Source organism: Osmerus mordax, chromosome 23 (assembly GCF_038355195.1).
Source record: "Osmerus mordax isolate fOsmMor3 chromosome 23, fOsmMor3.pri, whole genome shotgun sequence".
NCBI classification, from domain to species: Eukaryota; Metazoa; Chordata; class Actinopteri; order Osmeriformes; family Osmeridae; genus Osmerus; species Osmerus mordax.
Genome location: NC_090072.1, coordinates 986,357 through 1,011,345, shown reverse-complemented (window position 1 = coordinate 1,011,345; position 24,989 = coordinate 986,357). Strand labels below are relative to the sequence as shown.

Sequence of the window (24,989 nt, the reverse complement as noted above, 5' to 3'; positions counted from 1 at the left end):
GTACTTTGTGTGTATTTGTGTGTGAGAGTGTGTGTACGTGTATAAGTGTGTGTGTGACTGTGACTATCACTCAAAAACATACACACTCAAACACGCAGACATGAAAGTATTGTACATCAGAACTCTTATCTAGTAGTCCCCCAAGGACGTTCAATCACAGTGCTATGTAGGGAGGGTAGGGGGAGAGAGAGGAGGGAGGGAGGGAGGGGAGGGGGAGAGAGAGAGAAGAAGAGAGGAGAAGGAGGGGAGGGGGAGAGAGAGAAAGAAAAAGAGAGGTGCAGAGGAGGAAATGGAGGAAAAGAGGAAGGGGTAAGAGAGGAGAGGGAGGGGAAAGAGAGGAATGGGAGGGGAGAGAGAGGAGAGGGAGGGGAGAGAGAGGAGAGGGAGGGGGGGAGTGGTGGTATAGAGAGACACACACAGTCTCACACATACTTTGACTGGTGACTAATTCACACAGTCGCATCCTGACAAGCTAAACTTCTAGTTATGATAATACTCCACAATTATTTTTTCCTTCTCAGCACTTCCTGCTTCCTGTCATACGAAGATCTAAGGCAGATGATTGGCCGTGTGAGCCGACGGCTCTGACACACGGCGAAGAAACTGCAGGAGCTGTCAGTGACACACGGTGGAGTGTGAGGTGTGTGTGTGAGGTGTGTGTGTGAGGTGTGTGTGTGTGAGGTGTGTGTGTGAGGTGTGTGTGAGGTGTGTGTGTGAGGTGTGTGTGAGGTGTGTGTGTGTGTGTGAGGTGTGTGTGTGAGGTGTGTGTGTGAGGTGTGTGAGGTGTGTGTGAGGTGTGTGTGTGAGGTGTGTGTGAGGTGTGTGCGTGTGTGAGGTGTGTGTGTGTGTGAGGTGTGTGTGTGTGTGTGTGAGGTGTGTGTGTGTGTGAGGTGTGTGTGTGTGTGTGTGTGTGTACAGCAACTACAGAGAAGTTTGTGGCTGTGACAAGATTGTTCTTGTGTTTGTCCTAATGAGGTCGTGCTGTTAAAAGCTTTGCTGTGTCCCTGTGGTCACTACACACTCCAGGACCACACACACACACATGCACACACACACACACAGGCACACACACACACTCCAGGACCACACACACACACAGGCACACACACACACACAGGCACACACACACACACAGGCACACACACACACATATACAGGCACATATACTTACAAACACACACAGCCAGAAGAATAACCAAGTAACCAAGTCTTTAGGGACGTGACATTAACCGTGATTGGCTCAGATCATACCCACTCATCAACATTTCATGCACACACACACACACACACTCACTGACAAACCCCCGAAGACACATATACAGGATGTCCTTAACACTGTTCATCTCCAAGAAGATAATAATAGAGTTGTGTGTTTGTGGTGTGTATGTGTGGTGTGTATGTGTGTGTGTGGTGTGTGTGTGTGGTGTGTATGTGTGTGTGTGGTGTGTATGTGTGTGTGGTGTGTGTGTGGTGTGTATGTGTGGTGTGTGTGTGTTGTGTATGTGTGTGCACATACGACCAGCGATCCAGACCTTTAGTCTGCACCCGTAACGAAATTCTAATTTCTAATACTGCATTCAGTTCTAAAACCTGAGAATCTCAAGCACTCCCCTCCACTCTTTCTGAGATAAGTCATTTCCTCTGCTAGCTTTTTCATTTTTAATGTTCCCCAGTTCCCTGCATGTTCTAGTGGAGAACCACTTTGTGTTCCTATCCCTGTGGAACCAGAGAGAGAGGGGAAGAGGGAGAGAGGGAGCTATTTTGTTTATGTGTTCATTTGATCAGGTTTGTGTGGTGTGTGTACGTGATTCTTTGTATGTGTGATTGTTTGTGTGTGTGTGATTGTTGTGTGTGTGTGTAATTGTTGTGTGTGTGTGTGGGATTGTTGTGTGTGTGTAAGTGTGTGCGTGTAAGTGTGTGTGTGGTCTCGATCTAAACAGAGCTACTGTGTTTGCCTTGCTAAGTAAGCTGGATCTCAGAGATGCATCACTGCACACACAAATACACAGATACACACACAGATACACATATACACACACAAATAGACAAACACACACACAAGGATTTGGAACAATGTCAGTGTGCTGGTTGTTGGTTATATCCCATGAGAATACATCATGTCCACACACACACACACACACCTCTCCATAACAAACCCTGCACACCTTGTATGTTGTGTGTGTGTGTGTGTGTGCGTGTGTGTGAAAGAGAGAGAGAGAGGGAGAGCGATAGAGAGTTGCAACAACTAACTTTTCCAGAAAGATACACACATTACACACACGTGTTTACACGTATACCACACACACACACACACACATCCCTCAATTGTCCAGTCAGTCATCTAGAGCACTAATGATTCTGTCCAGTCAGTCATCTAGAGCACTAATGATTCTGTCCAGTCAGTCATCTAGAGCACTAATGATTCTGGGGCAGAATGGATCCGTCAGTATTGATCACCTGTCGCTACTCTCTTTATCGAGGCTATGGATCAGTGCTCAGTCACACGGTGACAAACACACATATACACACACATACACACACACCAACACCCTGTCCCCCCACGAATACACACAGACAACACCACCCCACCCCCACACACACACAGACACACATCTGTTCTGTGTGTGTATTCAGAGATAACCCTCCTCATGTGTTCTGGTATAAAAGCTGTTGACCTTATCTCATGTCTGGATGCTTCTGCAAAACGATGAATATTTGTCCCTTATAATAGACCCTTCTCCTTTTCTAGTCCTCTCTCTGCTCATCTTCACTCTCTCCCTATCACCCTCTCTCTCCCCATCACCCTCTCTCTTCATCTCCCCCCTCTATCTATCTTCCCTCTCTCTCCCCATCACCCTCTCTCTTCATCTCCCCCCTCTATCTATCTTCCCTCTCTCTCCCCATCACCCTCTCTCTTCATCTCCCCCCTCTATCTATCTTCCCTCTCTCTCCCCATCACTCTCTCTCTTCATCTCCCCCCTCTATCTATCTTCCCTCTCTCTCCCCATCACCCTCTCTCTTCATCTCCCCCCTCTATCTATCTTCCCTCTCTCTCCCCATCACCCTCTCTCTCCCCATCACCCTCTCTCTCCCCATCACCCTCTCTCTCCCCATCACTCTCTCTCTTCATCTCCCCCCTCTATCTATCTTCCCTCTCTCTCCCCATCACCCTCTCTCTTCATCTCCCCCCTCTATCTATCTTCCCTCTCTCCCCATCACCCTCTCTCTCCCCATCACCCTCTCTCTTCATCTCCCCCCTCTATCTATCTTCCCTCTCTCCCCATCACCCTCTCTCTTCATCTCCCCCCTCTATCTATCTACCCTCTCTCCCCATCACCCTCTCTCTCCCCATCACCCTCTCTCTTCATCTTCCCCCTCTATCTATCTTCCCTCTCTCCCCATCACCCTCTCTCTTCATCTCCCCCCTCTATCTATCTTCCCTCTCTCCCCATCACCCTCTCTCTCCCCATCACCCTCTCTCTTCATCTCCCCCCTCTATCTATCTTCCCTCTCTCTCCATCACCCTCTCTCTTCATCTCCCCCCTCTATCTATCTTCCCTCTCTCCCCATCACCCTCTCTCTCCCCATCACCCTCTCTCTTCATCTCCCCCCTCTATCTATCTTCCCTCTCTCTCCCTATCACCCTCTCTCTCCCTATCACCCTCTCTCTCCCCATCACCCTCTCTCTTCATCTCCCCCCTCTATCTATCTTCCCTCTCTCTCCCTATCACCCTCTCTCTCCCCATCACCCTCTCTCTCCCCATCACCCTCTCTCTCCCCATCACCCTCTCTCTCCCCATCACCCTCTCTCTTCATCTCCCCCCTCTATCTATCTTCCCTCTCTCTCCCTATCACCCTCTCTCTCCCCATCACCCTCTCTCTCCCTATCACCCTCTCTCTCCCCATCACCCTCTCTCTCCCTATCACCCTCTCTCTTCCTATCACCCTCTCTCTCCCTATCACCCTCTCTCTTCATCTCACAAGTTAAATGGGCCTGTCAGGGTTAGTGTTTAATATTAATGTCAAAATCTCATCATCATCTTCATCATCACCATCTTCATCATCACCATCTTCATCACATCTCAGCTCCCATCCAGTCCTGTTATAGGTAGCATGTCAGTAAATCAGCTAATGATCCATTCAGACACCTCACTTCCTGTGTCACGCATGAATGGGTCCTCCTCCGAGCTTTTCCTGTTCCTGCGCAACAGGTCAATGTGTCCCCATATGAACTGTCTGTCTGTACTGTCAGCATACATACAAGTACAGGACTGTGTGTGTGTGCATGTGTGCGTGTGTGTGTGTGTGTGTGTGTGGATGTGCGTGTATGTGTGGCAATGCAAGAAAGGATAAAGTGTGTTCCAGAGAGTTGCTTCTCTCTCTCTACCTCCCCCCTCTCTCCCTCCTCTCTTTCTCTCCCTCCTTCCCCCCTCTCTCCCTCCCCTCTTTCTCTCCCTCCTTCCCCCCTCTGTTTACCAAGTCATCTACAAGGCAGTCAAGTCGTGCAGTCCAGAGTGAAAACCAGAAGACAGGGTAGTATTTACTAGGTACAGGACTCTCAAGCCAGACATCCCAGTGCAGTACACTTTACACATCAGACATATATACATATCAGTAAAACATCACAGTAGAAAGAATTACATTCATGTCAGTTCAGGATCCACTGGCCCTGAACTGTAGTTGCGTGTGTGTGTGGCTGATGGTGTGTGTTTGTGGCTGATGGTGTGTGTGTGTGGCTGATGGTGTGTGTTTGTGGCTGACAACCTGTGTGTGTGTGTTTGTGGCTGATGGTGTGTGTGTGTGGCTGATGGTGTGTGTTTGTGGCTGACAACCTGTGTGTGTGTGTGTGTGTGGGGGGGGGGGGGGGGGTTGCAGGTGCGATTCCCCCTGAATGGTGCTTTGAATGAAAGCGTGTTTGCTTAATAAATACATGATTATTATTATTATTATGACATCAAACAGCATGGGAGAGCACTCATAGAAACAGAGCAACTAGATCCGCAACAGCAGACACAACAACGATAATAAAACAGGATGGACGATCCCTGATCTAGAATCGTCTATTTCTATGTAGGTCCTCCCGGAACACATTCCGGCATCATGTGTGTGTGAGTGTGTGTGTGTATGTGGGTGTGAGTGTGTGTGTGAGTGTGTGTGTGTGTGAGTGTGTGTGTGTGTGTGTGTGAGTGTGTGTGAGTGTGTATGTGTGTGTGAGTGTGTGTATGTGTGTGTGAGTGTGTGTGTGTATGTGTGTGTGTGAGTGTGTGTGTGTATGTGTGTGTGTGTGTGTATGTGTGTGTGTGTGTGTATGTGTGTGTATGTGTGTGTGTGAGTGTGTGTGTGTGTGTTAATCTGCTTCAGTGAGAGACGGAACTGACCCGTAGAAACAGACGTCCAGATCCAGAGATCTACTGCTGCTCCTGAAAGCGTTGGTCATGAACATGTATACATACTGTATATTGTTATTAATATTTATCATGCGTGCTCGAGGCTTGATCACGCCTGCTGCCATAGCAACATGCATTTCATAACGTCAGACCGCGAGTGTACCTGTGGGATTACCTGACCTATGGCACATGATGTGCTAGTCCTAGTCCCAGTCCTAGTCCCAGTTCTAGTCATTGTCCCAGTTCTAGTCCTTGTCCCAGACCAGTACAAGAAAGTGGAGATTTCTAGTCCCAATCCAAGGAGGGGAATTCATCCATCTCTCTTTTTTCTTTTTTCTTTTGTCTCATATTATCTAAATCGGTACTTTTTAAAGACATTTTTCCCCTTCTCTCCATCTCTCTCTCTCCTCCCCCCTCCTCCTCTCTTTCTCAGACATCAGTAGCATTCAGGTGATTCGCCCCATCTTGAGATGCCAGCGCTGCTTTCACCCCTCCCCCCTCCTCCCCCTCCTCCCCCTCCTCCCCCTCCTCCCCCTCCTACTCCATTCCTCCCCCCTTTCCTCCCGCCCCCGCCCCCCTCCCCCTCCTCCCCCCCTCCCTCGGGGTGCACGCTGTCCAGCCTCTTGTCGCAGCGGAACACGGCGGCGAAGGCCGCTCGGTAGTTGCGGTTCATCCACCCATAGAGGAGTGGGTTGGCGAAGGTGGAGCACATGGCCAGCACGTGGAACAGGGTGTAGAGCAACCGGAAGTCCCGCATGTCCAACACGGAGCTGTCGATGTCTGTGGCCAGCTGGAAGGCGTGGAAGGGCAGCCAGCTGGCGGCGAACACGACCACCATGGTGACCAGCATCTTGGTGGTCTTGCGGCGGCGGCGGTGGCGGTCGAGGTGGCGGCCGGCGGGCTGGACGTGAGAGCGCAGCTTGGACCAGATGCGGACGTAGGCGAAGGTGATGATGGCGAGGGGGAGCACGTACTGCAGGAGGAGCATGCTCACGCTGTACACGGTCCCGTCTGACGTGCTGCCGCCAGGCCACTTCTCTGTACACACCTGGGGACGACACGTCAGTGTGTGGGTGTGTGTGTGTGGGTGTGGAGGGCGTACATGTGTGTGGGTGTGTGTGAGAGTGTGTGTGTGAGAGTGTGTGTGTGGAGGGCGTACATGTGTGTGTGTGTGTGTGTGTAAGAGTGTGTGTGTGTGTGAGAGTGTGTGTGTGTTTGTGAGAGAGTGTGTGTGTGTGTGGGTGTGGAGGGCGTACACGTGTGTGTGTGTGTTTGAGAGTGTGTGTGTGTGAGAGAGTGTGTGTGAGAGTGTGTGTGTGTGAGAGTGTGTGTGTGTGAGAGAGTGTGTGTGAGAGTGTGTGTGTGTGTGTGTGAGAGAGTGTGTGTGTGTGTGAGAGAGTGTGTGTGAGAGTGTGTGTGTGTGAGAGTGTGTTTGAGAGTGTGTGTGTGTGAGAGAGTGTGTGTGAGAGTGTGTGTGTGTGAGAGTGTGTGTGTGTGAGAGAGTGTGTGTGAGAGTGTGTGTGTGTGTGAGAGTGTGTGTGTGTGTGTGTGAGAGTGTGTGTGTGTGAGAGAGTGTGTGTGAGAGTGTGTGTGTGTGTGTGTGTGTGTGTGAGAGTGTGTGTGTGTGAGAGAGTGTGTGTGAGAGTGTGTGTGTGTGAGAGTGTGTGTGAGAGTGTGTGTGTGTGAGAGAGTGTGTGTGAGAGTGTGTGTGTGTGTGTGTGTGTGAGAGTGTGTGTGTGTGAGAGAGTGTGTGTGAGAGTGTGTGTGTGTGAGAGAGTGTGTGTGAGAGTGTGTGTGTGTGAGAGTGTGTGTGAGAGTGTGTGCGTGTGAGAGTGTGTGTGTGAGAGTGTGTGTGTGTGTGAGAGTGTGTGTGAGAGTGTGTGCGTGTGAGAGTGTGTGTGAGAGTGTGTGCGTGTGAGAGTGTGTGTGAGAGTGTGTGTGTGAGTGAGTGTGTGTGAGAGTGTGTGTGTGTGAGAGAGTGTGTGTGAGAGTGTGTGTGTGTGAGAGAGTGTGTGTGAGAGTGTGTGTGTGAGAGAGTGTGTGTGAGAGTGTGTGTGTGTGAGAGTGTGTGTGAGAGTGTGTGTGTGTGAGAGTGTGTGTGAGAGTGTGTGTGTGTGTGAGAGAGTGTGTGAGAGTGTGTGTGTGTGAGAGAGTGTGTACCTGTATGGACTGCCCGGGAGCCAGGTGGAAGCTGCCGTACTCTCTGAAGATGGCGAGTGGGCTGGCCAGAACGGCGCTCAGCCCCCATGTGACCCCGATCACACAGAAACACACCTCCTTCCTCATACGGGTCTCCAGGTGGTACACGATGCACCTGGAGCACACACACACACACAGACACACACACACACATAGAGACACACACATAGAGACACACACACACGGACACAGTACAATACTTGATTATCTTGACTATCACACTGTCCACATCACTCTCTCCATCCCCACATCCAACCATGCATCTATCCGTCTCTCCTTCAACCCCCCACCCCCCCACCTGTGGCGGTCCAGAGCGATGACGTTGAGAGTGAGTGTGGACACGTGCACGGCCAGGCCCTGGGCGAAGGGGACCAGGAAGCAGAGCACCTGCCCAAACCTCCACTCCCCCTCCAGGGTGTAGACCAGGGTGAAGGGCAGGCACAGGGCGTCCACCAGGAGGTCCGCTACGGGGGGGAGGAGGGGAGGGGAGAGGAGAGAGAGTTATTCAGGGTGTAGACCAGGGTGAAGGGCAGGCACAGGGCGTCCACCAGGACGTCCGCTACGGGGGGGAGGAGGGGAGGGGAGAGGAGAGAGAGTTATTCAGGGTGTAGACCAGGGTGAAGGGGCCAGACATGGAACACAGGAGACACCTCCATCATTAACTGTCTCCTCTTCACACAAGTCAGACATTCACCACACAGTGTTAATCCAAAGCTACAAACAACATGGCACATGTAGGAGGTCAAATGGCTGAGCGGTTAGGGATTCGGGCTATCAATCAGAAGGTTGCAGGATCGATTCCCTGCCGTGAAAAATGTACCAGCTCATGGAACCACATCTCAGGTACCAGCTCATGGAACCACATCTCAGGTACCAGCTCATGGAACCACATCTCAGGCACCAGCTCATGGAACCACATCTCAGGTACCAGCTCATGGAACCACATCTCAGGTACCAGCTCATGGAACCACATCTCAGGTACCAGCTCATGGAACCACAATTGCAATGTAAGTATGTCAGCTAGTGTGTCATGGTGTCTCTGGTGCCAGGAGTGCCTTCTCATGTTGATCCACACGCGTGCACAGACACGCACACGCAAACACGCACACATATTATGCACCCCCACATCACACATAGATCTATATTGTCATATATTTCGATGATGATGTCAAAGACTCTTTACATTCTTTATTAATGCCAGGAGATTAACGCAAGCGTGTGTGTGTGTTTCTTGCTCACACACAACACAGAACAGCACATCATGTTATGTGTCCTTTATGCACAGTAAACAAATTCACTCTCTCTTTCACCTCCCATGAGCTAGCCCACTGCTATGCACTGAAGGCAGAAAACGGAAGAGACTTCCGGCTGTCCAACTGCCAGTTCCTAACTGTCAAAGCCAACTTCCTGGCTAGCTCCTAACTGTCAAAGCCAACTTCCTGGCTAGCTCTTAACTGTCAAAGCTAATTTCCTGGCAAGCTCTTAACTGTCAAAGCTAACTTCCTGGCTAGCTTTCAACTGTCAAAGCTAACTCCCTGACCAGTTCCTAACTGTCAAAGCTAACTTCCTGACTAGCTTTCAACTGTCAAAGCTAACTTCCTGGCTAGCTTTCAACTGTCAAAGCTAACTTCCTGGCTAGCTTTCAACTGTCAAAGCTAACTTCCTGGCTAGCTCCTAACCGTTAAAGCTAACTTCCTGACCAGTTCCTAAGCGTCAAAGCTAACTTCCTGACCAGTTCATAACCGTCAAAGCTAACTTCCTGACCAGTTCTAAACCGTCAAAGCTAACTTCCTGGCTAGCTCCTAACCGTTAAAGCTAACTTCCTGACCAGTTCCTAAGCGTCAAAGCTAACTTCCTGACCAGTTCATAACCGTCAAAGCTAACTTCCTGACCAGTTCCTAAGCGTCAAAGCTAACTTCCTGACCAGTTCATAACCGTCAAAGCTAACTTCCTGGCTAGCTCCTAACCGTCAAAGCTAACTTCCTGGCCAGTTCATAACCATCAAAGCTAACTTCCTGGCTAGCTCTCACTCCTAACTTCCTCGTTAGCCATCATGTCAAACGTCGATCTAGCTAACTATCATTAGTGAACTATTGCTAGCTACAGCAGCTTTCACTTTGCTCTAATTTTGCAAAGACACACACACACAAAGACACACACACACAAAGACACACACACACAAAGACACACACACACACAGTAAGTATTCATTTAAGCAGTAAGCAGACATAGACCCACGGCAAGGTTAACAACTCAAAATCAACTCAATGTCAGAGAGGATTAACACAAATCTCTCACTCACACACACTCACACAAACATGCACACACACACACATGCACACACATGCAAACATGCACACACACACGTGCACACACACACACACGTGCACACACACATGCACACCCTGAATGCCACACACATGCCTGCAAACATACGTGTATTCAAACATTTACAAGCAAACAAGCATACGCACACATGCACAGATAAACACACTCGTATAAACACACATCAACACACACACACACATGTAAAGACACACCAACTGACACACACACATGTACAGACACACCAACTGACACACACACACACACACATGTACAGACACACCAACTGACACACACACACACACGTGTATAGGAACACACACACTTCAGCTAAAGCCAATGTCAGATAAAGTGAAAATATCACGCATGACAGATCCTCTGACTCATCACTCATACTGACCTACGGGGTTGGACCACACACACACACACATTCACACACACACCAACACACAGACACACAGAGAGACACACATATACAGAAAAACACACGTGAAAACACAGCAAATACACAGCACACAAACCCCAACACACACAAACACACACATGACAACAAACACACACAACTTTTAAAACAGTCTAATAGATGAACCAGACAATAATAGGATGAGACAGTCAAGATACACAAACACACAAACATACACTCACACTTCACCACACATGCACATACACACACAGTACTCATACACACATCCATCCCCAACACACCCCAACCCTACAACCCCAGAACTCATCCATCCCCACACACACACACCCCAGACACACCCACACACACCTAACCTCCCACACACACACACACACACACACTTACCCATACACACACACACCTACCCACACACACACACACACCTACCCACAGCCAGATTGGCGATGAAGTAGTTGGTGACGGTACGCAGTGTCTTGAAGCGGTAGATGACGTAGATCACCAGGGAATTACCCACAACCCCCAGCAGGATGATGGTGCTGTACGCCATGATCAGCACCACCTAAACAACAACAATAACAACAGTGTGATTGTTTGTTCCTGTAACAAGAGGTCAGATGGCTGAGCGGTTAGGGAATCAGGATATTAATCAGGAGGTTGCCGGTTCGATTCCCTGCCGTGAAAAATGACGTTGTGTCCTTCGGCAAGGCACTTCACCCTACTTGCCTCGGGGGGAATGTCCCTGTACTTACTGTAAGTCGCTCTGTATAAGAGCGTCTGCTAAATGGCTAAATGTAAAAACTGACAACACAAGACGTGTATGTCTGTGCTGATGTGTGTGTGTGACTTGGACACACACCTGTACTCCCAGTAACTTAGTGCTGTCCTCCAGCCCCAGGAGAGAGGTGTCCCCTGCCCCCCCCACCCCCGCCAGGGGGGGGCCGGAGGAGCCGGGGTCGTAACCGTGGGGACCGGGGTCGTAACCATGGTAGGGGTGGCGGGCCAGGTGGGTTGCATCCTGAGTGACGTTGTCAGGGCTGTAGGCCTCCATGTTGGGTCATATGTCCTGGGCCCGAGACGCCATCACACACACACACACACACACACTGATGCGTAAAAACCCTGAGGGGAAGACAAATGAGTTGTGGTTACTTGTTAGTGTCTCCAAGTGTGTTCTACCCCTGTCTCCCTATTCCTCTCTCTTCCCTTCTCCCTCCCCTCTCTCTTTTATCCCTTTCTCCCTTCTCTCTTCTGTCTCCCTCTCTCCCCCCTTCCTCTCACCCCCCTCCCCTGTCCCCCTCCTCTCTCTCCTCTCTCCCCTCTCTCTGGTAGGTGAGTGTCAGAGTAGTTGTATCTGTTCTCTTCCACCATCCCCTAGCCCCGGGCATTACTGACACACACACACACACACACACACACACTCTCTATCACACTTGAAGACCTTCACACACACACTCTCTCTCTCTCACACAGACTACACCACTTTTATACACACTCACCTGAACACCTTCGTACACACACACACTCTTTCTCTTTCACACTTGAACACCTTCACACAAACACACACACTCTAAAACACTTTTATACACACACTTGAGTGAACATGTATCTCCAGGCTAGTTACCACCACATGGAAGAGAGGAGAGGGGGAAAGGAGGACAAATAGATGAGAAGAGGAGGAGGAGAGAGAGGAAGATGGGAGAAGAGAGGACAGGAGGGGAGAGAGGAGGATGGGGGGAGAGGAGAGAAGGAGAGAGAGGAGGATGGGGGAGAGGAGAGTCAAATTAAAACAAGAACAGATGTGCTCGGAATACACCTAATAAAAGAGAGGCAAAGGGATTTGCTTGACTAGTAATTGTGTGTGTGTGTGACTGTGTGTGTGTGAGTACGGTGAGATAGCTTACATGTGGAGATTGGGTTAGACGTAGATTAAATATGACCCCCACCCTCCACTGTTGCTGTTACATTCAACATGTTTTCATTTTGCAGATGCTTTTCAACAAAGCGACGTAGAAGCATATAATAAGTGCCGCCCTACATTGTTCACTCCACCATCCCACCTCCACCTGAGAGAGAGGGAGAGAGAGAGATAGATAGAGAGGGGGGGAGGGAGAGAGAGGTGGGGGAGGGAGGAGGGAGAGAAGGGGGGGAGGGAGGAGAGAGAGAGAGAGAGGGAGGAAGAGAGAGAGAGAGGTGGGGGAGGGAGGAGGGAGAGAAGGGGGGGAGGGAGTGGGAGGGGGGGAGGGAGAGAGAGAGAGAGAGAGAGAGAGAGAGAGAGAGAGAGAGAGAGAGAGAGAGAGGGAGGATAGGCTCCTATGATGAACTCCTGGTGGTCATAATGAATGTGTGGAGGGCAGACCTCTTCTCATTATATAGACTGCATGACAAGGATGGGATTTGGCCTTAAATACGTGCACGTACCGGTGCGTTGCCAGACTGTCCAGTACGTCAACATTAAACACCTGGTGGCACTTTGGCAGCCAACCTGGCAACCATCCGTGATCCTGGTTCTCATTGATAAGAGGGTGTATTGTGATAGAGAAGAGAGAGATTGGAGAGATGAGAGATAGAGAAGAGAGGAATTAGAGAGATGAGAGATAGAGAAGAGAGAGATTAGAGATAGAGAAGAGAGAGATTAGAGACAGATGAGAGATAGAGAAGAGAGAGATAAGAAAGAGGGAGATAAGAGGAAGAGAGGGAGAAAGTATACGTGCCAGTTCTCGTGCGCTCCCTTCCGGTGGGTCTGTGCGCGTTCCTGAATCAGAAACCATACTTTGACCTGGAATAGCTTTTACAGTTTTGTGATTTCTACATTTATGATTGAAGATCCCGGTTTCAACCGGGTTAGCGCCCAATAAAGACGCATCAATATTTCAGTGCGATTCCGTCTCACTCACCCCCGCTGGTGAAACCATTAAAATAATGGCTGTGGTTTTCCCTGTGTGTGTGTGTGTGTGTGTGTGTGTGTGTGGTGCCGCGTAGCATAACTTTAATTGACTAGAATGGACAGCAGGAGAGTACACACACTATGCCGCGTGACATGCAGCCGCTGTTCGTTCTGCTCGGTGAATCTTAAACCAGAGATGACCGAACATGGCTCACGTTAATGCGGACACTACTGTCGCCTGTCTGTCTGACTGACTGAATGACTGTCTGTCTGTCTGTCTGTCTGTCTGCGGGCTACCTGAGTGTGTGTTTGTGTATCTAAAGAACTATACCACTTAATCATCATATATCATTCAAGTCCACGGTCCAGTAGACTCGCTTCCAGTCCAGCTACACACACATGCGCCCGCGCACACACTAACTCTCCGCGGTGCACCGGATGAAAAGGTCCCGTATCCATGAAACTTATACAGCCTAATGGCTCGCGCGAGGTGATAAGAGATTGACACGGAAACGGTTAAATAGCGATTAAATATTTAAACACCTGCCATGTTGTGCATTCTCTGGTGGCCGCTCAGGGGTCAAAGTGTGTGTGTTTGTGTCAGACACACTCACCTATTTTCTAACTGGCTCACGCGCGCAAGATGAATTCCACATCGGTTCCTCTCCAACCGTCAGAATCTCGACCTTTAGGGACCCAAACTATGACCGTCAGAAACAGCTGGCTCTTTCTTCGGTAACGAAGTCATCCCATCAACCTCCGTCTTCCATCTTTTACCGTTGGAATCCGTTTGACTCGGTCATGTCCCGTAAATGCGCACTTGAACACAATCAGTTTTTAAACGTCATATTATTTTCCGGGACTGTGCTCCCGGTAGTGAAATATTACCGGACGGTATCTATCTGATACTCATTGGCGGCATGGATCGTGCGCGCGGGAGAACGACAAACGGAGACCGAGAAAATCACGCGCGAGGCTGATCTGGTAAGTTTAGGACGAGCTCTCTCGAGCGCACACAACGGGGAATGAGAGGAAGAGAGACAGCAGAGCGGCAGGGGAGGGAGAAGGGGTAGGGGGGAGGGTAGAGGAGGGAGGGAGGGACGATATATATCCCTACGGACTAGAGCCTCATCATAATACCGGGAGATGAAAGGAGAAAAGAAGAAAAAAAAACATTTTTCCCTGTTGGCGAGTGACCTAGTGCGCGTGTGCTTCCGCGCGTGTTTCTGCAGATGGAGTGAGGGCGGAGGCGAATAAAACATACACACAGTTTTGAGGGAGAGAGAAATCAGAAAAACAGGAAGAGATGCACATGGACAGAAATAGAGTCCAAGAGGGGGAGAGGGAGAGAGAGAGAGAGAGAGAGAGAGAGAGAGAGAAAGAGAGAGAGAGAGGGGAGGAAGAAGAAAAGGAGTGAGAGAGTGAAAAGGAAGCAGGAGAAAGAGAGAGCGAGAGAGGAACATAGAAAGAGTTCTCTATCAGGAAAGACATTTCGAGAAGGAGAAGAGCGGGTCCTGAACACAAAACAAGCAGCACGTATTTGTACAATAAACATGACATTGTGACAACCCGTCTTTACACACCCTGTGGAAGGAGGCTGAGATGGAATGAACACGCTGATCACACGCTGGGTGTTTAGGTGTGTGTGCTGTTCCGACACAACACAAACACTAACACTTCCTGTTCCTACAACACTAACACTTCCTGTTACGACACAAAACAAACACTAACACTTCCTGTTCCAACACAACACAAACACTAACACTTCCTGTTCCGACAACACAAACACTAACACTTCCTGTTCCGACACAACACAAACACTGCCACTTCCTGTTCCAACACAACACAAACACTAACACTTCCTGTTCCGACAACACAAACACTTCCTGTTCCGACACAACACAAACACTAACACTTCCTGTTCCGACAACACTAACACTTCCTGTTCCGACACAATACAAACACTAACACTTCCTGTTCCGACACAACACAAACACTAACACTTCCTGTTCCCACACAACACAAACACTAACACTTCCTGTTCCCACACAACACAAACACTAACACAAACACTAACACTTCCTGTTCCGACAACACTAACACTTCCTGTTCCGACACAACACAAACACTAACACTTCCTGTTCCGACACAACACAAACACTGCCACTTCCTGTTCCAACACAACACAAACACTAACACTTCCTGTTCCGACAACACTAACACTTCCTGTTCCAACACAACACAAACACTTCCTGTTCCGACCACCCATACACTACCACACACACACTACCACACACCCACACACTACCACACACACACTACCACACACTCACATTCACACACACATACACACAAACTGTCACCACACACACACTACAAATCACCACACACACACTACAAATCACACACACACACACACTACAAATCACACACACGCACACAGTGGGTCACCCTAAGAATTGAGAGTAGTGTGTCAGTAGAGGTTGATATGTTGCTGTGGCCAGTGATGCATGGATGCAGACAGCCCTAGGACTGTGTGTGTGTGTCTCTGTGTGTGTGCATGTAAGGGTGTCTGTGTGTGTACGTGTGTATGTGAGTGTGTGGTAGCATGTGTATGTAAGAGTGTCTGTGTGTGTATATGTGTGCGTGTGTGTGTGTGCATGTAAGGGTGTCTGTGTGTGTATGTGTGTGCATGTGTGTGTGTGTGTGTGTGCATGTAAGGGTGTCTGTGTGTGTATATGTGTGCGTGTGTGTGCATGTAAGGGTGTCTGTGTGTGTATATGTGTGTGTGTGTGTGTGTGCATGTAAGGGTGTCTATGTGTGTGCATGTAAGGGTGTCTGTGTGTGTATATGTGTGCGTATGTGCATGTAAGGGTGTCTGTGTGTGTGTGCGTGCATGTAAGGGTGTCTGTGTGTGTGTATATGTGTGCATGTGCGTGTGTGTGCATGTAAGGGTGTCTGTGTGTGTATGTGTGTGCATGTGTGTGTGTGTGCATGTAAGGGTGTATATGTGTGCGCGTGTGTGTGTGTGCATGTAAGGGTGTCTGTGTGTGTATATGTGTGCATGTGTGCATGTAAGGGTGTCTGTGTGTGTATATGTGTGTGTGTGTGTGTGTGCGTATGTCTGTTTGTGTGCGTGTGTGTATATGTGTGTGTGTGTGTGTGTGTGCCCTCTAGATGTGGTGCTGTGAGACCAGATCAATTAAATAAATCTCATGTTTATAGTTCTCTGGGATTGATTAACATGTTTGTAATTATTGAGTTGGTATCTGGGATTTATTAATAGGGTCTTGATTATTGATTGTTTCCTCATCCTGTGTTTATAATTCTCCCTCTATGATGGAAGATCTAAGTTTCATAATGAGTCTAAGATGACTGTGTATTTATGTATGTATGTATGTTTGTATGTATGTATGTATGTGTGCCTGCCTGTCTGTCTGTCTGTCTGTCTGTCTGTCTGTCTGTCTGTCTGTCTGTCTGCCTGTGTGTCTGTCTGTCTGTCTGTCTGTCTGTGTCTGCCTGTGTGTCTGTCTGCCTGCCTGTCTCTCTGTCTGTCTGTCTGTCTGTCTGCCTGTTTGTCTGTCTGCCTGTGTGTCTGTCTGCCTGCCTGTCTCTCTGTCTGTCTGTCTGTCTGTCTGCCTGTTTGTCTGTGTGTATTATTCTCATCAGTAGTTTAATTACTTGTTGACACATGGACCTAAGATGACCAACTCTCCCGTCTAATAGAACCTGCCAATCAAAATATGTGTGTGTGTCTCTGTGTGAGTGTGTGTTCTGTCAAAAGCAAATCTGTGAGAATATAGCTGGTCAATCATCTTTCTTAGTGTTAGTGTGTGTGTGTCTTAGTGTTAGTGTGTGTGTGTCTTAGTGTGTGTGTTTTCTGTGAGTTTGTGATGAGTGTGTGATGAAGACGGTCCATTATCCTTCTGAAATATGGATGACCAAGAAAATAGGGCTTGTTTCTGATGCAGTGTGCTTATGTACGCACACACACGCACGCACGCACACACACACATACACACACACACACACACACACACATGCTGTACAAATACACACATACAAGTACACACACATCCATCACACACACACGTCACAAACCCAGCTCTAAAGCTGTGAACAGGTGGGGAGCTACACACACCAACACACACACACATATCAACACACACACCCACACACACACATCAACACACGCTACAGTATGCTGGTGTTACTGTAAGCAGGTATTGATCGCACATCACCCCAGGAACCACATATTCTGCTGGAGGTGGAGGAGGGAGGAATGGAAGGATAGGGAGAGGGATGGAGGGAGGGAGAGGGAGATGGAGGAGGGAGGAATGGAAGGATAGGGAGAGGGATGGAGGGAGGGAGAGGGAGATGGAGGAGGGAGGAATGGAAGGATAGGGAGAGGGATGGAGGGAGGGAGAGGGGGATGGAGGAGGGAGGAATGGAAGGATAGGGAGAGGGATGGAGGGAGGGAGAGGGAGATGGAGGAGGGAGGAATGGAAGGATAGGGAGAGGGATGGAGGGAGGGAGAGGGAGATGGAGGAGGGAGGAATGGAAGGATAGGGAGAGGGATGGAGGGAGGGAGAGGGGGATGGAGGAGGGAGGAATGGAAGGATAGGGAGAGGGATGGAGGGAGGGGGAGATGGAGGAGGGAGGAATGGAAGGATAGGGAGAGGGATGGAGGGAGAGAGGAAGAGGGGGATGGAGGGATGTACATTATTCACATGACAGGGTATTATGTACACAAAAGCAAACAGTATTCTGCCTGCTGTGCTGTGACATACATGCCAAGGCTCTGTGTGTGTGTGTGTATACAACTATATGCAGATATAGTATTTTATTAAATATATATACATATATGCAATATACTGTATATATATATAGTATATATATAATTGACAGTGTGAAGTAATAGCCTGCATATGTGTGAGTGTATGAGTGTGTGTGTATTTGGTGGCTGTCAGGGTGTTTTGCAGCTCAGGATTAGACATGGAGCTTAAATTCAGCTGCTGGACCTCAGATACCTTCCTGATGTTTTAACATGTGTGTGTGTGTGTGTGTGTGTGTGTGTGTGTGTACCAGGGACAGATGGTGAAGGATTTGGATTCTGCAGTGGAGCATCATGATGATGATATGATGCCACAGAGGGACCCAGCAGGGACTCGGGTTCTAGAACAGTCTAGAACACAGGCAGACACAGAAGTCTGGTTCTAGAACAGTCTAGAACACAGGCAGACACAGAAGTCCGGTTCTAGAACAGTCTAGAACACAGGCAGACACAGAAGTCTGGTTCTAGAACAGTCTAAAACACAGGCAGACACAGAAGTCTGGTTCTAGAACAGTCTAGAACACAGGCAGACACAGAAGTTTGGTTCTAGACCAGTCTAGAACACACAGACACAGAAGTCTGGTTCTAGAACCAGACCAGTGTTCCAAACCCCAGGAGTTCTAAAACCAAAGTTCTCTGTCTGTCTCGTTTTAGACTGTTCTAGAGAGACATGAGGAGTTGTAGAATGGGGTTTGTGCAGAAGCACCAGTGATGTTGTACAGAAACAGGACTAATGTTATCATTCTCCACAATACTGGAGCCTGTAGCTAAACACACTGCTTAATCTCTCTTCATCCTCTCCATCTCTCCTTTATCTCTCCTCAACCTCTTCTCTTTCTCTCCTTCTCTCTCTTTCTCTCCCTCTCTCTTCATCCTCTTCGCTCTCCCTCTCTCTCCCTCCTCCATCTCTCTCATCTCTCTCTCCTTCAGACGATACACAATGTAATCATTTGTCACCAAAGTCAGTACTTGTGTGAGTTTGGTTGTGTGTCTGTGTGGATACTGTTTGCGTGTGTGTGTGTGCATGTGTGTGTGTGTGTGTGTGTGTGTGTGCACGTGTGTAATATGTTTTTCCAGCCATGCAGCATGACCTGCGCTGATAAGATAGTATTGTGTCCATAATGTAAGAACCAGTGAGTGTGTGTGTGTGTTTCTGTACCCACTTGCATGTGCACCTGTGCCTCATGGTTAATGTGTGACTGTGTATGTGTGACTGTGTGTGTGTGTGACTGTGTGTGTGTGTGTGCCCGAGGTCGGGTCTGTCCAGACAAGGATTCAGAGAATACTACATGATGTGGACTAATAGCCAGTTAGATCACAGTTTACTAGGTGAACACAGACACACACACACACTCACACACACACACACACACACACACACACACTCACACACACACACACACACACACACACTCACACTCACACTCACACTCACACTCACACACACGTGTGTGTGTGACACACAGCTAGAGAACACATTCTGCCTGCACATTCATTTCCACTCATTTATTCCATTTCATCCAGTTTCCAAACTGGATGAAATGGAATTAATGAAAGAAAAACACACACACACACACACACACATAACACACAGACAGACAGACATACATACAGACATAGAACACATACATAACACACACACACACACACATAAATATAACACACACATAACACACAGACATACATAGAACACATACATAACACACACACAGACATACATAACACACACACACACACAGACATATAACACACACATAACACACAGACATACATAGAACACATACATAACACACACACAGACATAACACACACATAACACACAGACATACATAGAACACATACATAACACACACACAGACATATAACACACACATAACACACAGACAGACATAGAACACATACATAACACACAGACATACATAGAACACATACATAACACACAGACATACATAGAACACATACATAACACACACACAGACATATAACACACACATAACACACAGACATACATAACACACACACATAACACACACACATATACAACACACATACATAACGCACACACATATATAGAACACATACATAACACACTCACGCACATACGTACAGAACACAACATAGAAGTCTGTCTCCTCTCTTTATCTGTCCTTTACACACATCTGTATGTGTGTGTGTCTGTGTGTCTGTGTGTGTCTACATGTGTTATGGTAAGATTACCATACCCGTATTTATATACTGTGTGTGTGTTTAATTAGTGCTGTGTGTCGCTCACTGGAAGGATGAAAAAAAACAAAGAAAGAGAGAGTGGGAGGAAGATGGGGGGAGGGAGAGAGAGAGAGAGAGGGGGATGGTAGAGAGGGGGATGGGAGAGAGAGGAGGGAGAGGGGGGGGAGGATGGGAGAGAGAGGAGGGAGAGGGGGGGAGGATGGGAGAGAGAGGGGGATGGGAGAGAGAGGAGGGAGAGGGGGGGGAGGATGGGAGAGAGAAGGGGATGGGAGAGAGAGGAGGGAGAGGGGGGGGAGGATGGGAGAGAGAGTGATGACATTATAATGGAACATCCATCCAGGTAAAATGCCTGAGTTAACAAATGCTGACGGTTGAAGTGTGTGTGAGAGAGAGACAGAGACAGAGAGAGTGAGACACACAGAGAGAGAGAGAGATAGAGAGAGGGGGGAGAGAGGTAGAGAGATAAAAAGGGGGGAGAGAGGGAGAGAGATAAAGAGGGGGGAGAGAAGGAGAGATAAAGAGAGAGGGGGAGAGATAGAGAGGGAGATAATGCAGTGATGAATGTTTCCTGCAAAAACGAACATCAACGAATGTCTGAACTCTTTTTCCTCATCTCTCCTCCCCCCTCTCCTTCCCCTCTCTCTCCCTCCCTCTCTCCCCCTCTCTCCCCACCCCTTTCCCTCTCTCTCCTTCCCCTCTCTCCCTCCCTCACTCCCCACCCCTCCCTCCCCCTCTCTCCCTCTCTCCCCACCCCTCTTCTCCCTCCCCCTCTCTCCCACCCCCTCGCTCTCCCTCTGCAGTTTTCCAGACTGGGTTACTGTGAGACAGGTATCGTCTCGAAGTGAAGCACCAGTAGAGATAAATATCACACACACACACACCCTGATTATCACACACACTGAACACACATCCTGAATATCAAACACACTGAACACACACACACACCCTGATTATCACACACACTGAACACACACACACACTCTGAATATAGTTATGGGAGAAGTTGAAGGATTTACTATTTGCCACTTTTAACCCTTGTGTTATCTTCAGGTCATTCTGACCCATCAGTCATTGTGACCCACCGTCGTATTGCGACAAATTTACCTCATACAAAAACAAAGTGAATCATTTTCTTTTAACCGTTGGGCTGTCTCAGACCCCCCACATTGCGATGGTTAAAAGAAAATTATTTTTATTTGTTTTTGTATTGGGTAAAATTGGGTAAACACAACGATGGTTCGTTATGAACCTTTGGGTCATGTGACCCGAAGGCAGCACAATGGTTAATCACAATCAGTGTTCATACTGTATTAGACTCCATACCACACCAGCTGTATTCTCATCATCATTATGTTGTTAAATTAATGTTATTGTTATTTTCTCTCATCATTATATTGTTATGTTATTATCTCATTCTTATGTAGCATCTGTGTTGACCAGAGAAGGACAGTCATGAAGGTTATGAGGGGGTTTAACATAACAGGTATATCACCGCCTGAAAGAACATGAGCAAATATTTGGAGAACAGTGTCACAAACCGGTTTTGGGACCTGATTATTTTATCTGTGGAGAAAGTAGTTCTTCACAGGGACATTCTAGACTTAGTTTCATTGTGGATCGTTTTATTATTGATGCATTCTGTGCTCCTGGTAAACACAGGCCCATCATGGACCCTGTGACCACAGACCCTGTGACCACAGACCCTGGGTCCACAGACCCTGGGACCACAGACCCTGTGACCACAGACCCTGGACCCTGTGACCACAGAACACTATTTCTGAACATCTCACACTTGTCTCTCTGCTGGACTTTCTATAAGCTCTGTGGGTGCGTCACCGTGGATGCAAGCATCTGAGAAGGTTTTCTCACAGGTCAAGAAAATATTAGTATTAATAATGAATTATTATTGACTGATACACAGCACCTGTCTGGACTGTGATTGATAGTTTGCAGTATTTGGTATGAGACACTGATTGTATTTTTTTTTGCTATCATTGATATTCCCTGTAAAAGCGATCTCTCTGACCTTCCTGTCTCAGAGACACGTTGCAGAAGGCTGGGACCTGCACTCTGCTGTGGTCTGCTGAGCTTTCTGTCTCTCCCAGCTGCAGGTTGGAAACACACTCACACACATAATCACACACACACCTCTGTGTACTTCACTCCCCGTCAACCAATCAACCAATCAGATAATCAGTGATTACCTCTCCCAGCCGTGTCATTAACCATGATTGGCCTGAAATCAATGAGGCAGCCATTGAGAGCGATCGATTCTTGCTCCACGTAACGGCTGGTACAGATCGCTAGAACCCTGCAGTAGAAAATTCTGCAGTTTTACTGTTTCAGGTTTTAGTTGGACGTTTTTATAACCTTTTTTATAACCTCTTTGTCCTGTCCTCAAACTCTCAACGTGTCATATCTCACTGTGTGTGTGAGTGTGTGTGTGTGAGAGTGTGTGAGTGTGAGTGTGTGTGTGTGAGTGTGTGAGTGTCCTCCTTGTTTCTCCCAGTAGAGTACACAGATAGCTCCTCCCTTGAGAACCAAACCAGTGATTGAGCACCAGTCTCCAACACACATCTGCAGACACACACTAATACACACACATACACACACACTGATACATACACACACACCTTTACACACACCCCAGGGTGGGCAGGGTTCCATCCAGCACGATGGAGACAGATAGACCTGGAGCAGAGAGAGGTCCCACGCCACTCTGCTACACACACACACACGCCACTCTGCTACACACACGCCACTCTGCTACACACACACACACACTCCACTCTGCTATACACACACACTCCACTCTGCTACACACACCCACACACACTCCACTCTGCAACACACACACACACACACACTCCACTCTGCTACACACACACACACACACTCCACTCTGCTACACGCACACACACTCCACTCTGCTACACACACACACACACACACACACCAACATCCATCATTAACACACCAGGGTATATCACACACACTTTCTAAAGTTCTAACACACCCAAGATCACGTTTGTGCCACATTGTAAATGTTTCATTTCTGTGTGCATTATCTCAGCCCAGAGCGTTCTTGGTGGAGCTCGAAGATTTCACGTTTCTGTTTAAACATTTTCTTCCGTTAATGAAACGCTGGTTCAGCATTTCTCCTGTCTCAGTCCTGAATCACATCACTCCTGTCTCTGATCTGAATCACATCACTCCTGTCTCTGACCTGAATCACATCACTCCTGTCTCAGTCCTGAATAACATCACTCCTGTCTCAGTCCTGAATCACATCACTCCTGTCTCTGACTTGAATCACATCACTCCTGTCTCAGTCCTGAATAACATCACTCCTGTCTCAGTCCTGAATCACATCACTCCTGTCTCTGACTTGAATCACATCACTCCTGTCTCTGACTTGAATCACATCACTCCTGTCTCTGACCTGAATCACATCACTCCTGTCTCAGTCCTGAATCACATCACTCCTGTCTCTGACCTGAATCACATCACTCCTGTCTCTGACCTGAATCACATCACTCCTGTCTCAGTCCTGAATAACATCACTCCTGTCTCAGTCCTGAATCACATCACTCCTGTCTCAGTCCTTAATAACATCACTCCTGTCTCAGTCCTGAATCACATCACTCCTGTCTCTGACCTGAATCACATCACTCCTGTCTCTGAGTCCTGAATCACTCCTGTCTCTGACTTGAATCACATCACTCTTGTCTCCCCTCCCTCCTCTCCTCTCCCCTCCCTTCTCTCCCCTCACTCCTTTCCCCTCCCTTCTCTCCCCTCCCTCCTCTCCCCTCCCTCCTTTCCCCTCCCTCCTTTCCCCTCTCCCCTCCCTCCTTTCCCCTCTCCCCTCCCTTCTCTCCCCTCCCTTCTTTCCCCTCTCCCCTCCCTCCTCTCCCCTCCACTTTCCCTGAAGAAAACAATGAAGAAAGACACACACACACACATTCTACACACACACACTGTACACACACACACATACTCACACACACCTTCTACACACACATGCATAGCTTTCATGCTATCACAGATAATAGGATTAATTTACATAACAGTGAGCTCTGTCTTGTCCTGGGAGATTCTCTTTCCTCCATTAGGGTAATTACACCTAAACATAGATACCCTGTTTGGGTGTGTGTGTGAGAGAGAGTTTGTATAAAGGACCATTGTGTAATAGGCTGCAATGATGTTTTTAGCCGATACCATTATGAGAGGACATCCCTCCATCCATCCCTCTCTCTCTCCATCTCCCCCTCCTTCTTTCCCTCCCCATCCCTCTCTCTGTCTCTCTATCCCTCTCTCTATCAGTATTGATGCCCACACACTTTAGACCATTAACATGAGACAGTCGATAAACAGTGTGTGTGTGTGTCTGACCAAGTACGTGACCCACTTGCTACCAGCCACTGCTGGTACACACAAACACTCACACACTGACACACACCAGAACGAGTACCTTAACTTCTCAGTGTTACCTCTGTGAACTATGCCCCCTCCGTAACCATGGTAACAGGTGAAGTCAGTCTAGCGAGGGTGGTTGCCGTGACGAGAGACAAGCTAGTGATCCAGCTGTCCCTTCATGACATCACTCTTCAACATCACATGACATCACAAACATTCAACATATTATTATACTACAATAATACTAACTACTTACTAACCGAACAGTCAAGGTTAGTAAGTTGTTTACTATAT

At 48.2% G+C, this 24,989-nt stretch overlaps 1 protein-coding gene across 1 annotated transcript; it reads right to left on the bottom strand.

The window, feature by feature from the left end:
* Positions 1 to 5,408: 5,408 nt before the first annotated feature.
* On the bottom strand, positions 5,409 to 11,383 carry npy2rl (neuropeptide Y receptor Y2, like). The gene is made up of 6 exons (XM_067261977.1): positions 11,192 to 11,383; positions 10,762 to 10,894; positions 7,885 to 8,050; positions 7,548 to 7,701; positions 5,929 to 6,435; positions 5,409 to 5,420 (listed from the first exon to the last, which is right to left on the bottom strand). The coding sequence occupies exons 1-6, from the start codon at positions 11,381 to 11,383 to the stop codon at positions 5,409 to 5,411; spliced, it is 1,164 nt and encodes a 387-aa protein (XP_067118078.1).
* Positions 11,384 to 24,989: the final 13,606 nt, after the last annotated feature.